Raw genomic sequence first — 20,146 nt, 5'->3', positions numbered from 1 at the left:
ATCTCTCACATTCTTCCCCTTTTTTCCCTGTGTATAACTAATACCTAGTTCATACCCTCATCATCTCTGACCTGGACTATTGCAATAAGAATTTCCTACTTGATCTCCCTGCTTCAAATTTCTTTTTCCTTCAATTTGTCCTTCACCCCAGTGCCAAATTTATATTCCTAAAACAAGTCTGATTGATTAAGTCATACCTGTGGTAAGGAATCTTCATTGACTTAACCATTTCTTCTCATGGACTACTGCAGCACTCTCTTTGGTGATCATCCAATGACTGATTCCCTCCCTGATCTTACATTTTTCTACCTTGTGTTTATTCTTTGTTAGAATATTCAGAGTGTAAGTTTCTTGCAAGTAGGGATTCTTCCTTTGTACTCATTAACCTAGCCCTTAGCATAGCTCACACATACTTGCTGGTTGATTGATATATTCTATATATATTTATTTTTGTATATGTCATTTTCTCCAATAAAATATCAGCTCCTTAAATGTAGGGCTTATATCTTTGTATTTATATTCACATTGACTAGCACATAAAAGGTGCTTAACAAATGTTTGTGATTGATTTTGGATTAAATAACAAGCTCCTCAACATGGTACTTAGTTCTTCACAAGGCAGAAGCAAGATGGCAGAGTAACAGGAAGAAATATAGCCAGGCTTCCCCCAAAACTACTTCAGACAGATCCAGAAAATGTACCAGACCAAGTCCTGATGGAGAAATGCAAGAAAAAAATCAATTGATCATTTTTCCAACCCACTTCATCATAGTGAGACATTGGAGATAAAAGCATCTGGCCAAAAATACGCCATGGGTATGGAGCACTCCAATACAAGGAGGTGTGAACTAGGGCAGGAAAAGGTCCCAGATCCCTCCTAGGGCACCATGATTTCACACAGGGTGTGGGGAAAGGTGCTAACTGGTGGCTCTGTCACTTATTAACCCCCATTCTGGGGCAGCTAGGTGGTGCAGTGGATAGAGCACCAGTACAGGAGTCAGGAGGACCTGAGTTCAAATCTCACCTAAGACAATTGACACTCAATAGCTGTGTGACCTTGGGCAAGTCACTTAACCCCAGTTGTCTCATTCTGGGTCATCTCCAGTCATCCTGATGAATATCTGGTCACTGGATTCAGATGGCTCTGGAAGAGAAGTGAGGCTGGTGACCTGCACAGCCATCCCTCACTCAAAACAAAGTCAAGTGCAAGTCATGTCATTATTTCTCTGATGGCATGGTCTTCTTGGGCAACAAAGGATGAACACACACACACACACACACACACACACACACACACACACACACACCTCCCTTTCTAGGTCACAGCTCCAGGATGTATAGAGAAGACCTGCACCCAGGAGTATCATGCCAGGATAAGGAACAGTTTTGAGCTCTATCTTGTGCTCCAAGACAGGAGCAAGTTTAAAAGCAAGCAGCAATGGATGGCTTAAGATTCCAGGAGCAATCAAGGTCTCAGTTCTAGCTTGCATCTGAAGCCTAGAGAGGAATAACCACGTCAAGTTGATAGTGACTTGAGTCTAGTTGCATGGTACTATAGCTCAGACCCAAATTCAAGTCAAGAACTTGTGGAGCTCTGATCAGTGAGGTCACAGATTATACCCTGGATCAATCCATTTTGAGAGCAATGAAAGCTTGTGGGTTCCCAGCCAGAATTGTACCTGAGTTTCTGGAATTACAAAGCATTTGGTACCCCCAAGAAAGCGGCAGCAGGAGCAACTCAGACTTTCCATCCAGAAGTACAAAAGTCCCAACCCAGAAATCAAGCCCAAAGTCAGAAAGTAGGTTAGATGAATGAGTGGACAAAAAAAGAACCCCACCATAAAGAGCTATTATGCTGATAGAGATACTCAAGACAGAAATCCAAAAGAAGAGAATGACTCTAAAACAAGCAAAGCACCCCCCCAAAACATTGCTGGGGTACAAATTCAACTAGAATTCTTAGAAGATGAAACAAAGAATTTTTCTTAAGTTGAATATAATTTTTGTAAAGGAGAAGAGAGCACTAAAGAAAAAAATAAAAAAGGAATGAGAAACATAGAAGCAATAATTGAAAAGAAAATTACAGCTTGGCACAAGAGATTTTAAAAAAACAAATATAAGCCAATGAGTTCATGAAGCAACAAGAAATATTAAAACTCAAAAGGCTAAAAAATTAGAAGAGAGCATAAAGTATAGCAAAAACAATCCGAAAAACAGATCAAGGGGAAAAAAATTTAAGAGTGCAGTACTTGAACACCTTGACAAAAAAAAGAACTGAGACGTTATATTTCAAGAAATCTTAAAAGAAAACTGCCCAGATTTCTTAAAAGCAAAGAGGAAAATAGATATTGAATTTATAGTTACCATCTGAAAGAAAAAGTTCAAGATGAAAACACCCAAAAACATCACAGACAAATCCAGAACTTCCAGGTCACAAAAAAAAAATACTACAAGCAGCCAAAAAGAAAGAATTCAAGTACTGAAGGGTTACAATAAGGATTACACATTATTTATTTAGCACCTACAGCTATGACGTAGCAGAGAGCTTGGAATATGATATTCCAGAAGGTGAAGGATATAGGCTTACAGGCAAGAATAATTTGCCCAGTAAAACTGAATAATAAAGCTACTGAATAATGCTACTCGGGATGGGGAGTGGGGCAGTGGGGGGGAGAAGAATCTTTATTAAAATAGAAGAATTCCAAGTATTCCTGATGAAACCAAAACTATGGAGAAGTTTTGAAGTTTAAAAAGAGGAATGAAGTGAACAGTAATAAATCACTTAAAAAAGGATAAACTCTCAGGAGATAATGCATATATACCTTCTGAAACCTACTGTAATTAGTAGTGATGAAGGGGATCTACTTAGAGGGCCTAAGAGTGGTTCTGTTATGTCTTGATGATCTTAAAAGAATCATGAAAAGAGAGGGGGAAAGGAATACACTAGGATAAAGGAAAGGAAGGGAAAATTGCTTCACATAAATCAAGATGCACAAGTAGAAGTCTATATAAACAAGAAGAAAGGGGGAGGGCCTGACACTTCAACCACATTCTCATCTGAACTTTGAAGAATATACACACAAATGCACACATTCATGAACATAAGGAAATACATTTTGGGGGCAGAGCCAAGATGGTGGAGTAGAAAGATGGACCTGTAGAAGCTCTCCCCCCACAGTCCATAACATACCTGTAAAAAAATGACTCTAAACAAATTCTAGAGCAGCAGAAGCCACAAAAACAAGAGTGAAAGAGATTTCCAGCCCAAGACAACCTGGAAGGCCAATAGAAAAGATCTATTGCACCGAGCACAGCACAGCCCCGCATGGCGTGTCAGGGACAGGACTGGAGCAGGCTTCATGCATGGAATCATGGGCAGCAGCTACTGTTCCCAGATTTCTCACCCCACAAATGCCAAAGACAGCTTTATAGGTCATGGTGGAGCTGGTGGAGACTCTGCAGAGAGAATCCTGCTCGCAGATCCTGGGCAGAAAAAAGTGCTTGTGGTTGTTCCCAGACCAGAGTGCAGACGAGGAGAGGAGCAAACTCCTCTCCCTTGATTGTGCCACCTTGGGGAAACTGAGAACTTACAGGTCCCTAAAGTATACCTTCCACTTGACAAAGGACTGAAAAGTCAAGTAACTGGCTGGGAAAATGCCCCAAAAAAGTGGAAAAAAATAAAACTATAGAGGTTACTTTCTTGATGAACAGATATTTTCTTCCATCCTTTCAGATGAGGAAGAACAATGCATACCATCAGAGGAAGACATAAAAGTCAAGGCTTTTGCATCCAAAACCTCCAAATTAATATTCAGTGGTCTCAGGCCATGGAGGAGCTCAAAAAGGATTTTGAAAATCAAGTAAGAGAGGTGGAGGAAAAATTGAGAAGAGAAATGAAAGCCATATAAGAAAACCATGAAAAGAAATACACTTTACTCAATAAGGAAATAGGAGAGAAGGAGAATTTGGAAGGAATTTGTTCTAAACAGAACAACCTCTGAGACATTTATAATTCTTTTTGAGGTATCAGAAACTGGAAAACTAAGGGGGTCTCTCTCCATCAGCTGGGGAAAGGCTGAACAAGTTATGCTGTATAAATGTTATGGAATACTATTTTGTAGTAAGAAATTATGAAGGTGATGGCTTCAGAGAAACCTGAGAAGATTTATATGAACTGATGTAGAGTGAAGTGGGAAGAATCATAACAATTTATATGATGACAACAATATCACAAAGACAAACAATTTCAGTAGACTTTTGAACTCTAATCATTGTAATGACCAGCTAGCATTTGAGAGGGCCAATAATGAAACATGCTGCCTACCTCCTAATAGAGATGTTTAAGGCATGTGTTTTGTATATATTTGTTTATATTTATATACATACAGATACATACACTTATGCATATGCATGCATATGTAGGTATATATATTTATGCACATATATGTATTATGTGTGTATACATATAATTGTTTTCCTTGACTATACGTGTTTGCAACAAGGGTTTATTCTTTTGTTTTCTATTTGTGGGGGCTGGGGGAGAAAGAGAAAGCAAATTTTTGTTGAAAAACATAAAGTTCTACCACCTCATACCTATTAGCGTTAATATAATAAAAAAAGGAAAATGATGTGTTGGAAGAGATGTGGAAAAATTGGGACACTAATGCATTGTTGGTCGAGTTGAACGGTTCCAGCCATTCTGGAGAGCAATTTGGAACTATGCCCAAAGAGCTATAGCACTGTGCATTCCCTTTAACCCAGCAATGCCACTACTAGATCTGTACCTAAAGAGATTAAAGGAAAAGTACCTTTGTACACAAAAATGTTTATAGCAGTTCTTTTTGTGGTGACTAAGAATTAGAAATTGAGGGGATGTCCATCAATTGGGGAAGAACTGAACAAATTGTGATGGAATACTATTGTGCTATAAGAAATCATGAGAAGGGTGTTCTCAGAAAAACCTGGGAAGATATATATGAACTGATGCAAAGTGAAGTGAGCAGAAGTATTAGAACATTGTACACAGTAATAACTGAAATATTGTACAAAGATCAATTGTGAATGACTTAGCTTTTCTGAGCAACACAGAGATTCAAGACAATTTCAAAGAATTTATGATGAAAATGCTTTCAACCTCCAGAGAAAGAACTGATAAAGTCTGAATGCAAATCAAAGCCTATTTTTAAAATTTTTTTATTTTTCTTTTTTTGTTTTCTTTTGCAGCATGGCTAGTACAGAAATATATTTTGTATGACTTCACACGTATGATCAATATCAAATTGCTTGCCTTCTCAAGGAAGGGAGAGAAAATTTGGGACTCAAAATTTTTTAAAAAACGTTACCAAAAAAAAATTTTACATGTAATTGAGAAAAATAGAGTTCTTCACAATTTGACTCCCACTTACCTTTTCAAACTTAATTTATATTACCCTCCTTAGTGTATTCTTATCTCCCAACTAGATTAACCTACTAGCAGTTTTCCAAAACAAGTATTCCATTTCATTTCTGTACCTTAGCACAAGTTGACCTATCTCTCTCTCCCACCTCGCATTATTAGTCTGAAGTTCTTTTATACTTTCATCTCTTAGAATATTTAGCTTCCTTCAAGATGCAGTTCAGATGCTGTGTCCTATGAGAAGCCTTTCCTAACTACTTCTCCCCATTCCCAAGGTGTAAGTACTCTTTCCTTCCTTAAATTAACTTGCATTTTAGAAAAACAGCAAGAAATTGGGGGGTGAGGGAGGAATCTTTACAACAAGGTCTGATTTTAAAGATATCTATATGTAGATATAGATATATATGAAATTGAATCACAATTAATGAGAAAAAAAGCCATTTCCCAAATGATAAGTGGTCAAAGTATATGAATCAAAAATTTTCAGAGGAAGAAATCTAATCTATCAATAGCCATATAAAAAATGCTCTAAATCACAAATAATTAGAGAAATGCAAATTAAAACACCTCCCACACATCACTTCTGGGTCTCAGACTTAGGGCAGGACTGAAAAGGTTACCAATACAGGGAGAAGCATTCCCAGGTATGGAGACTCTGTACTATGTTTTTTTAAAAAATTCTTATATTTGAAAGTCAAATTTTCTATTTCAGCTCTGGTTTTTTCATCAAGAATACTTGAAAGGCCTCTGTTTCATTGAATGCCCATTTTATCCCCTATTCAGTTTTGCTGGGTAGGTGATTCTTGGTTTTAATCCTAGCTCCTCTGACCTCCAATATATTCCAAGGCTTTCAATACCTTAATGTAGAAGCTCCTAGATCTAGTGTTATCCTGATTATAGTTCCACAGTACTCTAATTGTTTTTTTCTGGCTGCTTACAATATAAAATACAATATAAATATACAAATATATTTTTAATTTATTTATTTGTTTTTAGTTTTCAACATTCATTTCCACAAGATTGAGTTTCAAATTTTCCACCTATCTTTCCCCTCCACCCTACCCCAAGATGGCATGCATTCAGATTACTCTTTTCCACAGTCTCTCCTCCCTTTTATCATCCCCCTCCTCTTATCCCCTTCCTCTTTACTTTCTTAAAGGGCAAGATAGATTTCTATACCCATTGCCTGCATATTTTATTTCCTAGTTGTTTGTAAAAAAACAATTTTTTAACATTTGTTTTTAAAACTTTGTGTTCCAAATTCTCTCCTTTCTTGCCTCCCCACACATGCTTCTTGAGAAGGCAAGCAATACAATATAGGTTATACATGTGTAATTATGCAAAACACTTCCATAATAGTCATATTGTGAAACACTAACTATATTTCCATCCTATTATTCTCCCAACTATATCCTCCCCCCCATTATTCTGTTTTCTCCTTTGACCCTGTCCCTTTTCAAAAGTGTTTGCTTCCGACTACCCCCTTCACTAATCTGCCTTCCCTTCTGTCTTCCCCACCCTCATCCCTTTCCTCCTTACTTTCCTGTAGGGAAAGATATCCAATTGAATGTGTATATTATTCCCTCCTTAAGCCAAATCAGATGAGAGTAAGGTGCACTCTTTCCCTCTCACCTCTCCCCTCTCCCCCTCCATTGTGAAACTTTTTTCTTGCCTCTTTTATGAGAAATAATTTGCCCCATTCTATCTCTTCCTTTCTCCCAATATATTTCTCTCACCCCTTAATTTTATTTTTTAGATATCATCCCCTCATATTCAACTCTCTACCCTGTCTATCTGTCTATCTATCTATCTGTCTGTCTATCTGTATCTGTTTATCTGTCTATTTCCTCCAGCTGTCCTAATGCTGAGAAAGGTCTCATGAGTGACAAATATCATCTATGTAGGAATGTAAACAGTTCAGCTTTAATAAGTCTCTAATGATTTCTCTTTCCTGTTTCCCTTTTCATGCTTCTCTTGATTCTTATATTTGAAAGTCACATTTTCTATTCAGCTCTGGTCTTTTCATCAAGAATATTTGAAAGGCCTCTGTTTCATTGAATGTCCATTTTTTTCCCCTATTCAGTTTTGCTGGGTAGGTGATTCTTGGTTTTAATCCTAGCTCCTCTGACCTCCAGTATATTCCAAGCCTTTCAGTCCTTTAATGTAGAAGCTCCTAGATCTTGTGTTATCTTGATTATAGTTCCACAATATTCAAATTGTTTCTTTCTGGCTGCTTACAATATTTTCTCCTTGACCTGGAAACTCTGGAATTTGTCTACAATATTCCTAGGAGTTTTCCTTTTATGATCTCTTTCCAGGGGCGATTAGTGAATTCTTTCGATTTCTGTTTTACCCTCTGGTTCTAGAATGTCAGGGCAATTTTCTTTGATGAAAGGTGATGTCTAGGCTCCTTTTTCGATCATAGCTATCATGTAGTCAAATAATTTTTAGATTATCTCTCCTGGATCTGTTTCTCAGGTCAGTGGTTTTTCCAGTGAGATATTTCACATTGTCTTCTATTGTTTCATTCTTTTGTTCCCGTTTTATAATTTCTTGATTTTTCATAAAGTCATTTGCTTCCATTTGCTCCATTGTAATTTTGAAGGAATTGTTTACTTCAGTGGGCTTTTGGACCTCTTTTTCCACCTAGCCAATTCTGCTTTTTAAGACATTCTTCTCCTCGTTGACTTTTTGGACCTTTCTTGCCATTTGGGTTAGTCTGTTTTTTAAGGTGTTATTTTCTTCAGTATTTTTTTGGGTCTCCTTTAGCAAGCTGTTGACTTTTATGATTTTCTTGCATCACTCTCGTTTCTCTTTCCAATTTTTCCTCTACTTCTCTTTTACTTGGTTTTCAAAATTCTTTTTGAGCTCTTCCATGGCCTACAACCAATTCTTATTTTTCTTGGAATCTTTTGATGTAGCAGCTTTGACTTTGTCTTCTTCTGATTGTATGTTTTGATCTTGTCACCAAAGTAAGATTCTATAGTCTGAGTTCTTTTGCAATATTTGGTCATCTTCCCAGCCAAATACTTGACTTTCTAACTCTTTGTCAAGGTAGGACTGTGCTTCCAGTGGTAGTAGGTATACTGTTGCAGGCTTCAGGGATTTTGTATCAGCTGCTTGATTTCCCACCTTCTGTGGGCCCAGAACTCCAGAAGCAACCACTGCTGCTGCCATTGTCACAGCTGCTGCTACTATCCCCACCACCCTGGGGCTGGGGCCTAACAGGCCAGACAATGCACTCCTTTTTCATCCAGGTCCCACAGAGTTTTCCCATTGACATTTTTGGCGTTTGTGGGTTGAGAAGTCTGGAAGCTGCCACAGCTGCCAATGATTCAGTCCCTTGAGGCCTGCTTCATCTGTGCAGGTGCTGCCCACGCAGGACTGCACTGTGCCCCCTGCCCAGTGTGATAGACCCTTCCTGTGGACCTTCCAGGTTGTCTTTGGCTGAGGATTTGTTTCATTTTGTCATTTTGTTGGCTCTGTAGCTCTAGAATTTGTTTAGAGTCATTTTTTTTACAAGTATTTGGAGGGCTTTGGGGGAGAGCTCAGGGAAGTCCCTGCTTTTACTCCGCCATCTTGGCTCCACCCACAAAAATATTTTTATAAAAGGAATGACAGTGCTAGAGGGGAAAAAGTTGGAAAATAAATGAAAACTGTATAAGTGAGAATTGGAGGAGGAATTAATAGCTTGGCGCAAGAGGTACAAAACCTTGCCCAAGCAACAAACTCCCAGAAAATTAGAATCAATCAAATAGAAGTTAATGACCTCATGAGGAAACAAGAAATATTAAAACAGAGTCAAAAGGTTGGAAAAAATATAGAAGAAAATGCAAAGCAAAGAAGATACTTTAAGAATTATCAGGCTCTCTGAACATCATGACCCCCCTCCCAAAAAAAACCCTATAAACATTGTGTTTCAAGAAATCTTAAAACTACCCAGATGACCCACAACTAGAGGGCAAAGTTGAAAAAGAAAGAACCCACTGGTTGCCCTTAGAGAGGAAACTGAAAATGAAAATTCCAAGGTACATCCTAACCAAAATCCAGAGGTTTCAGGTCAAAGAATACTGCATGCAGCTGGAAAGAAAGATTTCATATACCAGAGAACCAGAGTCAGGATCACACATGGTTTACTAGCCATCACTACTATGAAGGATCAGAGAGGTTGGAATATTTTCCTCTACTTCTCTTATTTGATTTTCAAAATCTTTTTTGAGCCCTTCCATTATAACCAAGAATAAAAGTTAACCAGCTCAGGAGGATGAAATAATCTTAAGTAAAACAAAGGATGTACAAAAATATTTATAACTCATTTGGCAAAGAATGGGAATTGGAGAGGTTACCCATAAATTGGGAAGTGGATGAATGTTATGGTATATAATGTGATGGAGTGCCATTGTGCTGTACTCTTATCAGCATGATGACTAACCAGGATTCCAGAGGACTACCATTGAAATATGCTACTCATCTCCTGATAGAGATGAAGGACTCAGAATGAGACAGATTGCTTTTGGATAAGGCCAATGTGAGAATGTGTTTCAATTGACTACATATTTGTAATGGGTTTTGTTTTTCTTGTGATCTCACTGTAGGGCAAGGGGTGGTTAGGGTGGGAGAGTGAGAAGGTAGATCTTGACTGATTAAAACAAAATATATTTTAATAAAAGAAAAACTAACTATACAGACATGGCAACTGGTACTTCACATTCAGCACAACCATATTTAGTTTCTTGTTAAGGCACTAAAGCAATAAGCTACCCTCTCTCTAATCTACTCTATCCCCTTCTCTCTACTCTTTCTCTTATATTTCCCTTATGAGTGAAATGTATTTCTGTACCCAACTCTGTGTGCCTTGGTCTTTTCATCAGGAATGCTTAGAATACCTCTGTTTAATTTGTGAAGGCACTCTTGTTAAGTCCCAAACTAAAACTTTTTATTTTGGAAAGGTTCATATTCATAATCCAAGCCAAAGCTGAACTGGAAAGGTGGATTCATCATGAAAATTATAAATAAAACAACCATGGTGTGACTTGTGTTATTCTTATCTTCTTTTGGAGTAACTGACATTTGTAACTTAGTTTGATATATGCTTTATGTTTTTCATCAAAATTACATTACTAAACTATGTTAAAGCTTGATAGTGTTACTCAGACCTCTAAAATAAAGTTATCTTTCTTCTCCCAGAGACCTGGTGGATGAAGCTAAAAATTACCTTTTACTACCACAAGAACGACCACTGATGCAAGGACCAAGGACACGTCCACGAAAGCCTATTCGATGTGGAGAGGTACTATTTGCAGGTTTGTGTCCAATGTGCTTGGGGTGTGATCAGCATTGAAATATTATGTGTGTCATAAATGTAGGGATGATCACATTCTGGGTAATGAATTGACACTAACCAAATTCAGAAGACACCATCCATGAACTAGAATGCCACTGCATTTGTAGGAGCTTCGCCTGGCCTGGTAATATTGGTTTTCCACCTCCTGGTAAGTTTACTTAAGAAAACAAAAATCAAAAGGTTGTTCAGTGAGTAGAGAATTAAGGATCAAGGAATATGGATATTCTTAAGGGATATTTTTACTAAGTTGAGTAATTTAACGAGTTGCTGATCGTTGCTGTAGGAATATTTCTGCTTCAACAAAAAAAACAAAAATAGGGCACTTTCTCTCTTATATTCAGAATAAACGCAAATCCATATTTATGTGTTAACTGTCTTTTTTTTTCCAAATACATGCCATCCCTTCTGCTATGGCAATACCTCAGATGTGTTGCTATCACCTCTTACATTTGTTACATTTTTTGGGTACTTAACAAAATTGGAAAAACACCCTCTTCTTCTTCTTGATTGAGTTATAGAATCTGATTTGGGAGAAATTATCTAGTACAATAGACCAAGATTTTCCTCTACAGCATCCCGACTAACAAGAAACTATTTTGCCTCTGTTTGGAGATCTCCTCTAATGGGGAATAGTCTAATCTTAAGGCAACCCATTCAACTTTGGAGAGTTCTAATTGTGAGGAAGCTTTTCCTAATATTGAAACACAATCTCCTTCTGTAGCAACTTCCACTGTTTGTGGTACATTGGAAAGAAGACTAGTTGGGAGTTGAAAGATCTGGGTTCAGATCTCAGCTCTGCCATTTACATGACTTTGAGCAAGTTACTTTCTCTGGACTTCAGTTTCCTCATCTGTAAAATGAAAAAATTTGGATTAAATAGTTTCTAAGTTACCTTCTGACTCTGACTCTGTTACCTGTTCCTCCAGTCCTCTTCAAGTACAACAATGCTAACATCTTTGTTCTTGCCATCACCTGCACGTATTCCACTTTCATGTTCAAAAACTGCCAAATGAATTTTCCAGGTCAGGTCTTATCACTCCCTTACTCAATAATGAATGGCTCGTATATCTGTCACTAGGAAAAAATAGAAACTCTTTTACTCACACATAGCACTGACAATCTTCCATCCCTGGAATAGAATTCTTCCTCTCCTGCACCTTATAAAATCCTTTACTTTCTTCAGCTTGCAGTTCAAGCACCACCTTCTCCATGATTTTTTTCTTTATCCTTCTGAACTGCTAGTGCCATCACTTCCTAACTACTTTATATTTAACTACCTTACATTCACTTCATATTTAATCTCCATATGCATTCAGCACATACTTATGCACATACGTATTGTCTTACACAATACCATGTAAACTCTTTGAGCAGGGATTTTTTTTCATTTTTTGTCTGTATACCAAATACCTACCACAGTGCCCTGCCAATAATAGGCACTTTATGCCTACAAATGTTTGTTAATTGATTAATAAAGAAGTGGAGATAACAAGGATAGACAAAGATAGAAGTGAAACAGTAAAGAGAAGAATTTCTAGACAGTAGCAGTTAAAAGGAAAGTTGTTGTTTTTTAACATAAAGAAGACTTTAATATATTTTTAAGTTGAAAGAAAAGACCCAAAAGACAGAAATACTGAAGGTACATCTAAAAGAGGAATGGTCAAGGGAACAACGTAACAGAAGAGGTAGAACAGATAGGGAGCTATGACTCCAGAGTTAGTCCTTTATAAAGGAAAAAGACATGGTTCTCCAAGACTAAAAGGAACCAAGAAAGGATGGATGAGGATATAGGTTAAGAGGATAAATTTGCCACATAATAGACATGTATATTCAAATGAATCTGTGAACCCACAGGCGTACAATGTAGGTCACAACCAATATGATTTTTGTCCATGGAAATTTACCATAGGAAACCCACCCAATATGCTAGGGCCCTACCCTCCTCATTTTCTCTTAAAATTATGGGGGTCATTGGAGAAGAGCTAGCCATTAGTTAGACCTTACATTACCATCCCATTGTTTTTGCTTATGCATCTGTTTGATATTGATTATCACTCTGCTTTTCTGAAATTCCTGGTTTTTTATGTGTTAGTCTACTCATTCTCACCTTTCCTAAAGAGTGATACTTTCTGTTTTCACTTGTTCCTCTGAACAAAAGTTTGCCATTACCAGAGTAATCTATGTCTCTCAACCACATAGCAACAATTAACATTTACATACCACTTGCAGTAGACTTTATTTTACATTACCTTTTCCTTATTATTAGCATTTTACAGATGAGAGGTTAGGTGCCTTATCTAGGGTCACACCACTAATAAGGGTTGGAGGAAAGATTCTAGATTGGGTCTTACTGGTTCCAAATCCAGTGCTTTATACACTGTACCATGTTACAGCACAAAATATCTTTAAATAGTACATTACAAAGAGTTTGCACTTGGTAAATGCTGGAGGAATAAACGAAACCTCACTTGCATGATTTTTCTGACTCTTTGATCTGCCATTTCACTTTGCAACTACTTGGACTATAATTTAATACTCTTCCAAATGTTTGTTAATATCAAATCTTTAACTTCTGGCTTTGTCACCTCTTTTTTATATGAAAAGCAACTCTCAAATGTTGAATAAAACAGTTCATCTAATTCAAATTGTTCCTAAAGCCAAATCCTGTATATAACTGGGACCTGGTATAATTATGGGATCATAAATTTAGAGCTAGAAAGGACCTTAGAGGTAAGCCCCCTTTTTAAGCCCCTAGGTATCAAAGTGGTTCCATGGCTCTATCTTGGTAAAGACTTCTGTTTATTTGTTTTTCCATTTTCCTATTTGTTGTATTCTCTCCTCTGAAGAGCACAGTGAGTATTTTTCATGAAATTGATGAGTCTTTCTAACTAATATCTTCTTAACAGAAACTTCTTGGCTACCTACAATATTTTTTATACAAAGTTGAAATTTCTTTAGATCTTTTAAAATTCTATATCCTTGAGGTAGGATACTTCTTGTAATACCATTTTTCTTTATGTTCTGACCTTATAAAGTTTTTTTTCCTTACTATAATGCTGTCTTCTTCTCTTGGTACATTAGGGATAGATTTACTTTTAAGAAAAAAAATTTTTGATATTTTTCTGTCATGACCCCTCCATTTTTTCTCTTTTCTTTTCACCTTTCATATAGATCTCAACATTTCTTAGGAAATATAATTAATATTAAATTCTCTCCATTCTCTCCTTCTGCCCCTCCTCCACTGTCCATTGTTTGGACAATGTTCCTTTTACTCCTATTTTAGATACTAAATTAATTGTTAATCATCAGTTTTATCTTTCACTGAATTTCAGGGTTCTAATGTTTCATCAGCTCTGAATGCAGATTATTCTTTGCTTTAGTCATAACTTTTCTCCCAAACTCCAGGTCCACATCACCAACTACTTGTCCTATAGGCATCTCAAATTGAAAATGTCCAAAATGAAGCTCATTTTGCTCCTTGTTAAGCTTATCCCTCCCTCTTCCTAACTTCCCAGTTTCTCCTGAGGGTACCACTATATTTATAGTTACTCATATTCAAAACCTTAAAGTCCTACTAAACTATTCACTTATCCTTCCCCATCTCCCACCCCTCACATCCAATCAGTTGCTAAATCTTGTTCATTCACATCTATCCACCCCAGAAATTTTGGGGGCCATCTCCAGTCGTCCTGATCTATATCTTGCCCCTGGACTCAGATGGCTGCAGAGGAGAAGGTGAGGCCGGTGACTTTGCACAGCCATGCTTCACTTAAATAAACTCACTTGCAAGTCCATGACATCACCTTCCTGATGTCATGTTCCTCTTCAAGAACAAAGGGCAAACATCAACCCCAGACATTTTATATCTGCTGTCTCTCCCCCGAAAACAGCACCCTTCAGGACTGACTTCAACAGGGTTCCCTTTGCCCTGCCTGGAGGGGAGTTCATCTATAGTTTTTTTTAAGTACTAGTACTAGCCTTTCCTGATTGATGAGTGAATACAAATTCCACTCACCCATTATATCTGGCCCCAGAGCATCCTTAATGCTTATACACTATCCCAAATATTTTTGCCACCTCTCCTCCCTATCCACTTCTGCTTCATGCTCTGGAAATGGTAATCAAAGCAGTCCTACTGCTTCTGGAAGACATGATATTTGACTACCATTTGACTCCACTCCATTCCTGTGGCTTCCTAGACCAAAGCTACCTTTCTTGGCCATCATTCCCATGTATGTGTTGTCTCCCCCCTTTGAACATTAGCATGTTGAGGGCAAAGACTGTCCCACTCTTGTATTTGTATTCCAGCACCTAGGATAGTGCATGTTATTTAATTAATTAATGCTAATTAATTGTTATTCTACTTCCTTGCATCTTTTCCTTCTCCACTCGCACAGCCATCACTGTAGTTCAGGCTTTCATAACTTGTCACCTGTATGATTGCAAGTCTCCTAACTGGACCCCCAACTTTTTGATTAATCTTCCATACGGCTACCAAAATAATGTGTCTTAAGCTCAGCTGACAACATCATTCCCCTGCTATAAAAGCTTTAGTGGCTCTGTGTTGCTTCTAATATAAACAGTACTGATTTTAATGTTAAAGTCTTTCATTGTCTGGCTCCAGCCTATCTTTCTAGGATTCTGTTTCTCTTCTCACATTAAATTTTCCAACCAACCTGGCTTATCTCCTATAAGCCAGAGGTACCTTCTTCTCTTTGCTACATCTTAAGACCCCCCTGACACCATCACTTTCTCCATTACTCCAGTCTTTGCTAAAGATATGACTCTTTTCCTGGCCAAAGCCAGCCCCTTTACATGGACCCTTGAACCTTTCTCATCTCATCTTCTCTAGCAATTTGTCCCCATTATCATTCATTCTCTCTCCAGTCTTTAGAGATTATCTCTGATCTAGTGATTGTTTCATGGTTGACTAAAAACAAGTTTCCCCATCATTTAAAAAAAACCCCTCACTAGATCTTAACACCTTACTACATACCCAGCCCTAGTCTTTCTCCTGAGTTCTTCAGTCTTATATAATGTACTGCCTTTTGGACATTTTGAACTGGATGTGCTGTGGACATCTAATAAAACATGCCCCAAACAAAACTAGCCATTCCCCTTCGAGTCCACGTCTTTAGAATTCCCTGGATTCCCTCAAGCCTAAGTCCAAGCACCTCTCTCTATATAGTACAAACCTTTCCATATTTCCTTTGGTCCTCACTCCTAGTGCCCACCTGCACAAAACTATCTTGTTTTCATTTTGTATGCGCTTATCTGTGTCCATGTTGTCTCTTTCATTATAGAATGTAAGTTTCCTGAGAGTGCCGATTGGCTTACTTTTTTATCTTCAGTGCCCAGAACAGTATCTGGCACATAAAAGGTTCTCGTTAAATGCTTATTGGCAGATTAATCAAGGGGAAGCATCATGGCTAGATGTAAAGAACTCAGGATTTAGAGTGTGAATCCCAGTTCTGCCCCTTGCCTGCCTGAGTGACCTTGGGCTAGTTCTTTTTCTTCTCTGGTCCTCTGAGGTCCCTTCCTGTCCTAAGTCTGTTATCATATGATTTGGGACATTGTATAGTCCAAAGCTACATTTGAAGAAGTTTTTTATAAGACAGCATCATATATTTTTGGCACTCCCCTACTACCTTATATGGAACATTTTTCCACAATTGCATCCCATATCAACTGAGATGATGAGTCCCAAGGGCGGTCACTTTAGATGTACATTGCTGTGCTGGGTATGCCGTCAACCCTCAGCTAACAACAGCAACAGTCAGTTGACTAGCCCTGTTCCCAGTTGTGTGATTACTGCTTTGGAGATCACAGTGCTTACTACGTCACTACACAGCTTTGGCAATGCTCAGCATTTTCTGTTTTTTCTTTTTTTTTAAACTTCCAGTTTCCAGATTAGTATTTAGAAGTACAGTTTGTACAACAGTATTCATTTAATTCTGAGCCGTTTCTTCCTATTGAAATCAGTTTTTAATGGTTTCTTTAATATAATAAATGTTTGCCAAATTGAAGCTGTGTCTGGTAAGCAAACAGAATTCCTTTGTTGCTGCTAACCACAGCGGTGGCAACTGAATTACTTTTAGATTTTGGGTGCCTTCCTGTTTTGTAAGAACTTTCGACGTAAATCTCAAAATAGCATTTCAAGGATTAATATTTTTTATCCTACCCAGAAATTTTCTTTAAGTCTATTTAGTGTATTTGATTTCCTGGTTTAGTTTTTGAAAGTAAAATAATGGTAGTATCCATAACTTATATTCATGCAATACTTCATATTTACAAATCATTTTACCTATACTATCTTATTTGATCACCACCCTGTTGCTATACCTGTTTTACTGATGAAAAAACAGTTCAGAGTCCAAATGACTTTCCCAGGGTCACATAGCTTATACTCTTCTGAGGAATACAACATATACTCAGATAAGTGAGTACAAAATAATTTCAAGAAAGGCTTCACATTGGGAGGTAGCATCTTAACGGATGCTTGAAGAAAGCAAACTCTTAAGGGTGCAAGTGAGGATGGAGTACATATTAGATATAGTAGACAGAGGTGAGATGAGATGAAGTGTTTAAAGGAGACAAGATATTGAGTTGAAAGAAGGTAAAAAGCTAGAGCAAAAACCCTCAATAAATTGATTAACCTATGTATGGGAATAAAGGGGGAAAAACAGGTTTTTATCATCTATTCCTGTTTCTGCTTCAGTCTCTTTAAGGCTATAATTTGGTATTTCTTAAATAATAAAAAAATATTTCTCATTTAAACTTGGCACTGGGCCAAGATTTAAAGACTTCTTTGTCATAGAGATATATTCTGTATTTTTGACCTTCCTTTTCTTTTGTTTCCCTCAGTGGGTGGCTGGTGTAGTGGGGATGCCATTTCTAGTGTGGAACGATATGACCCACAGACCAATGAGTGGAGAATGGTAGCATCAATGAGCAAACGCCGCTGTGGGGTTGGAGTCAGTGTTCTTGATGACCTTTTGTATGCAGTGGGAGGCCATGATGGATCCTCTTATCTCAACAGTGTAGAAAGGTAAGTGGAAGCAATGGTTTTTGTGCTCCACTAATAATAATAATAACTTTTATATAGCACTCACTCTGTGCCAGGCACTTGTGCAAAGCACTTTATAGTTATTGTCTCATTTGAGCCCCACAACAACCCTGGGAGGGAAGTGCTCTTATTATTCCCATTTTATAGTTGAGGAAACTGAGACAGGCAGAGGTGAAGCGATTTGTCCATGGTCATACAGCTCACAAATGTCTGAAGCCAGGTTTGAACTCATGTCTTCCTGACTCCATACCCAGTGCACCACCTCGTTGCTGATTGTACGTATTTTGTCTGAAGGCTTTCAGTCTTTATATGAATTTGGGCAATAGATGTAACAGTTGCTACTTTAGCATTGTTCCTGTTATATTAAAATTACTAAGTTTTTATGAACAACCTTTGATTTGTCTTTAAATTCTTGAACTCTGAAATCCCCTTTTCTGACTGCAGCTTTTTATGCACATGCTATCACAGTTCCTCATCTTCTTAAACTCGTGGTTCACTCTTGTTGCAACCTCTAGACCTTTACTTCTTTACCTTGCTCATCAGGTCTACGAGCCCCCTTTTGGTTTCACTCTCCTTAATCACTCAACATTCTACAGTGCTTTTGCTAGTCATCTTAGAATCTTTTGCCCCTTCTACTTTGTGCTGGTTCTCAACTCTCAGTCACCCCTGCCATCTCTGGTTTTTTCTGTTCATTCTTAGAGGACGTAGAACAGCCCAGGTTAAAACAGGAAAATATGTTTATTGGGTCTCACTGCCACTTCAATTCAACCAACACTTACTAAATCTTTACAGAGCACAAGGCACCATGCTAGGCACCAGAGATGCAGAAACAAAAAATGAAATAGTCCTGCCTTCCCTCCCTACCTTTATTCCTTTTTCATTCTACTCAGACCCCAAACCGTGCTGCTAGCATTCAGTACATGAACTCACTTCTTCTTTATTGAGAATATCAAAGCCATCTCATTCAGCTCTTTGCCTCTGTGTCTTAAAACTTTTCTGTGTCTTCACCTTTTCTATTCTTTTTCTATCCTATCTCAAAGCAGTTGACCCCTCTCCTCAAAAAAGTCAACCCTTCCACTTCTGCTCTTGTCCCTATCACTTCCCACTTCTTTCAGGAATCTGTTATTTTGCAGATTCTTTCTTACCACCTTTCCCTCTGTCTGCAAACAAGCTCATATTTTCCCTGTCCTAAAAAAACTTCCTCAGTCTTTCTCAGATTACTCTGTCTGCTCTCTCCTCTCCCTCATATCACCAGATGGCTCAAAAAACATGAGCACTCTCTAAACTGTAAGCTTCTTGAGCGTACAATTGGTTCTTCTCTAATGTGACTTTGTTCCCAAAAAGCACCTCACTACACAAAATCACACAGTGAGAACTGAAGGGCTTATTGGGAAACGACGTTGGGGAACATTACTCAGAAACTGTCAGTGACACACAGAAAAAGATAGCAGCCTGTTAAAAATGATGGTACAGTTGCATAAATCTTAACTGCTTAAGAAATAAATAAACACTGCCGTAAAATACTGGTGGCATTCATAGGCTCAGGCTGCTGCTTGGCCTGTGCCCCAGCTATCCAGGCTAATAGAATTCTTTCATGAGTTGATTAGACCACAACTATAGGCCTCTGGAAGGAAGGAGAGGTTTTGAACCAGCCCTTCTGATCTACCTCATTCTGTATCAAAAGATACACATTAAATATAGATGGTACTTTACCTTGACAGGGCCCTAAAATCTGCTTGTGGAAGTTACTGTGAGGTAAAATGGTAAAAGTACAGAAGAAATTGCACAGAAGCAAACTTGAAATTCACATTCTACTCAAAAAATGTTCCCTGATATATCAGTCTCATTAGAATAAATTTGCATTTCTAAAACACGCATTTTAAGAGAATTGACTCTTTATGCAGTACTCAAATGGATCTGTTATCTGTTATCAATGTGAATATTTCCTCCAATGATACCAGTTACAACCATCCATGGTTACCCCTCCTGTGTGAATCTTCTCCATGTCCTCTCATAACTTTGCCATGGGAATCAACCCAGTATGCAGGTTCCTTTTTCAGTTTTGCCTACAGTCATAAGAATACCAGTATAGCATATGAGCTGTCCATTGGTTATCCCTCACCTTGACCTCATAACAAGCTGATCTTTTTTTAATCATTCACTTCTCTTATAATATCCTTTACACTGATTTTCCTTTGGAATTCCAAAGAATTACAAATACCCTACTGTAATGTGTTATAGTCTGCTCATGCACAACATTTGCCTCTTCATTCCCCCTTCGGGTGATTAATTTCTGTTTTTCAGAGATTAGTGTTCCATTACTCACAACCATATAACACCA

At 37.8% G+C, this 20,146-nt stretch overlaps 1 protein-coding gene across 3 annotated transcripts in view; it reads left to right on the top strand.

Moving 5' to 3' along the window:
* Positions 1-20,146, top strand: part of KLHL20 (kelch like family member 20) — an 84,826-nt gene that overhangs the window by 49,279 nt on the left and 15,401 nt on the right. For all 3 annotated transcript variants that reach the window (XM_072648581.1, XM_072648582.1, XM_072648580.1), the window contains 2 exons: positions 10,583-10,698; positions 17,604-17,787. In XM_072648581.1, the coding sequence (XP_072504682.1) occupies positions 10,583-10,698; positions 17,604-17,787 (300 nt within the window). The remainder of the gene's footprint in view (positions 1-10,582; positions 10,699-17,603; positions 17,788-20,146) is intronic.

The sequence above is a fragment of the Notamacropus eugenii genome, chromosome 2, assembly GCF_028372415.1.
Source record: "Notamacropus eugenii isolate mMacEug1 chromosome 2, mMacEug1.pri_v2, whole genome shotgun sequence".
Lineage (NCBI taxonomy): Eukaryota > Metazoa > Chordata > Mammalia > Diprotodontia > Macropodidae > Notamacropus > Notamacropus eugenii.
This window is presented reverse-complemented; position numbering and strand designations above follow the sequence as displayed.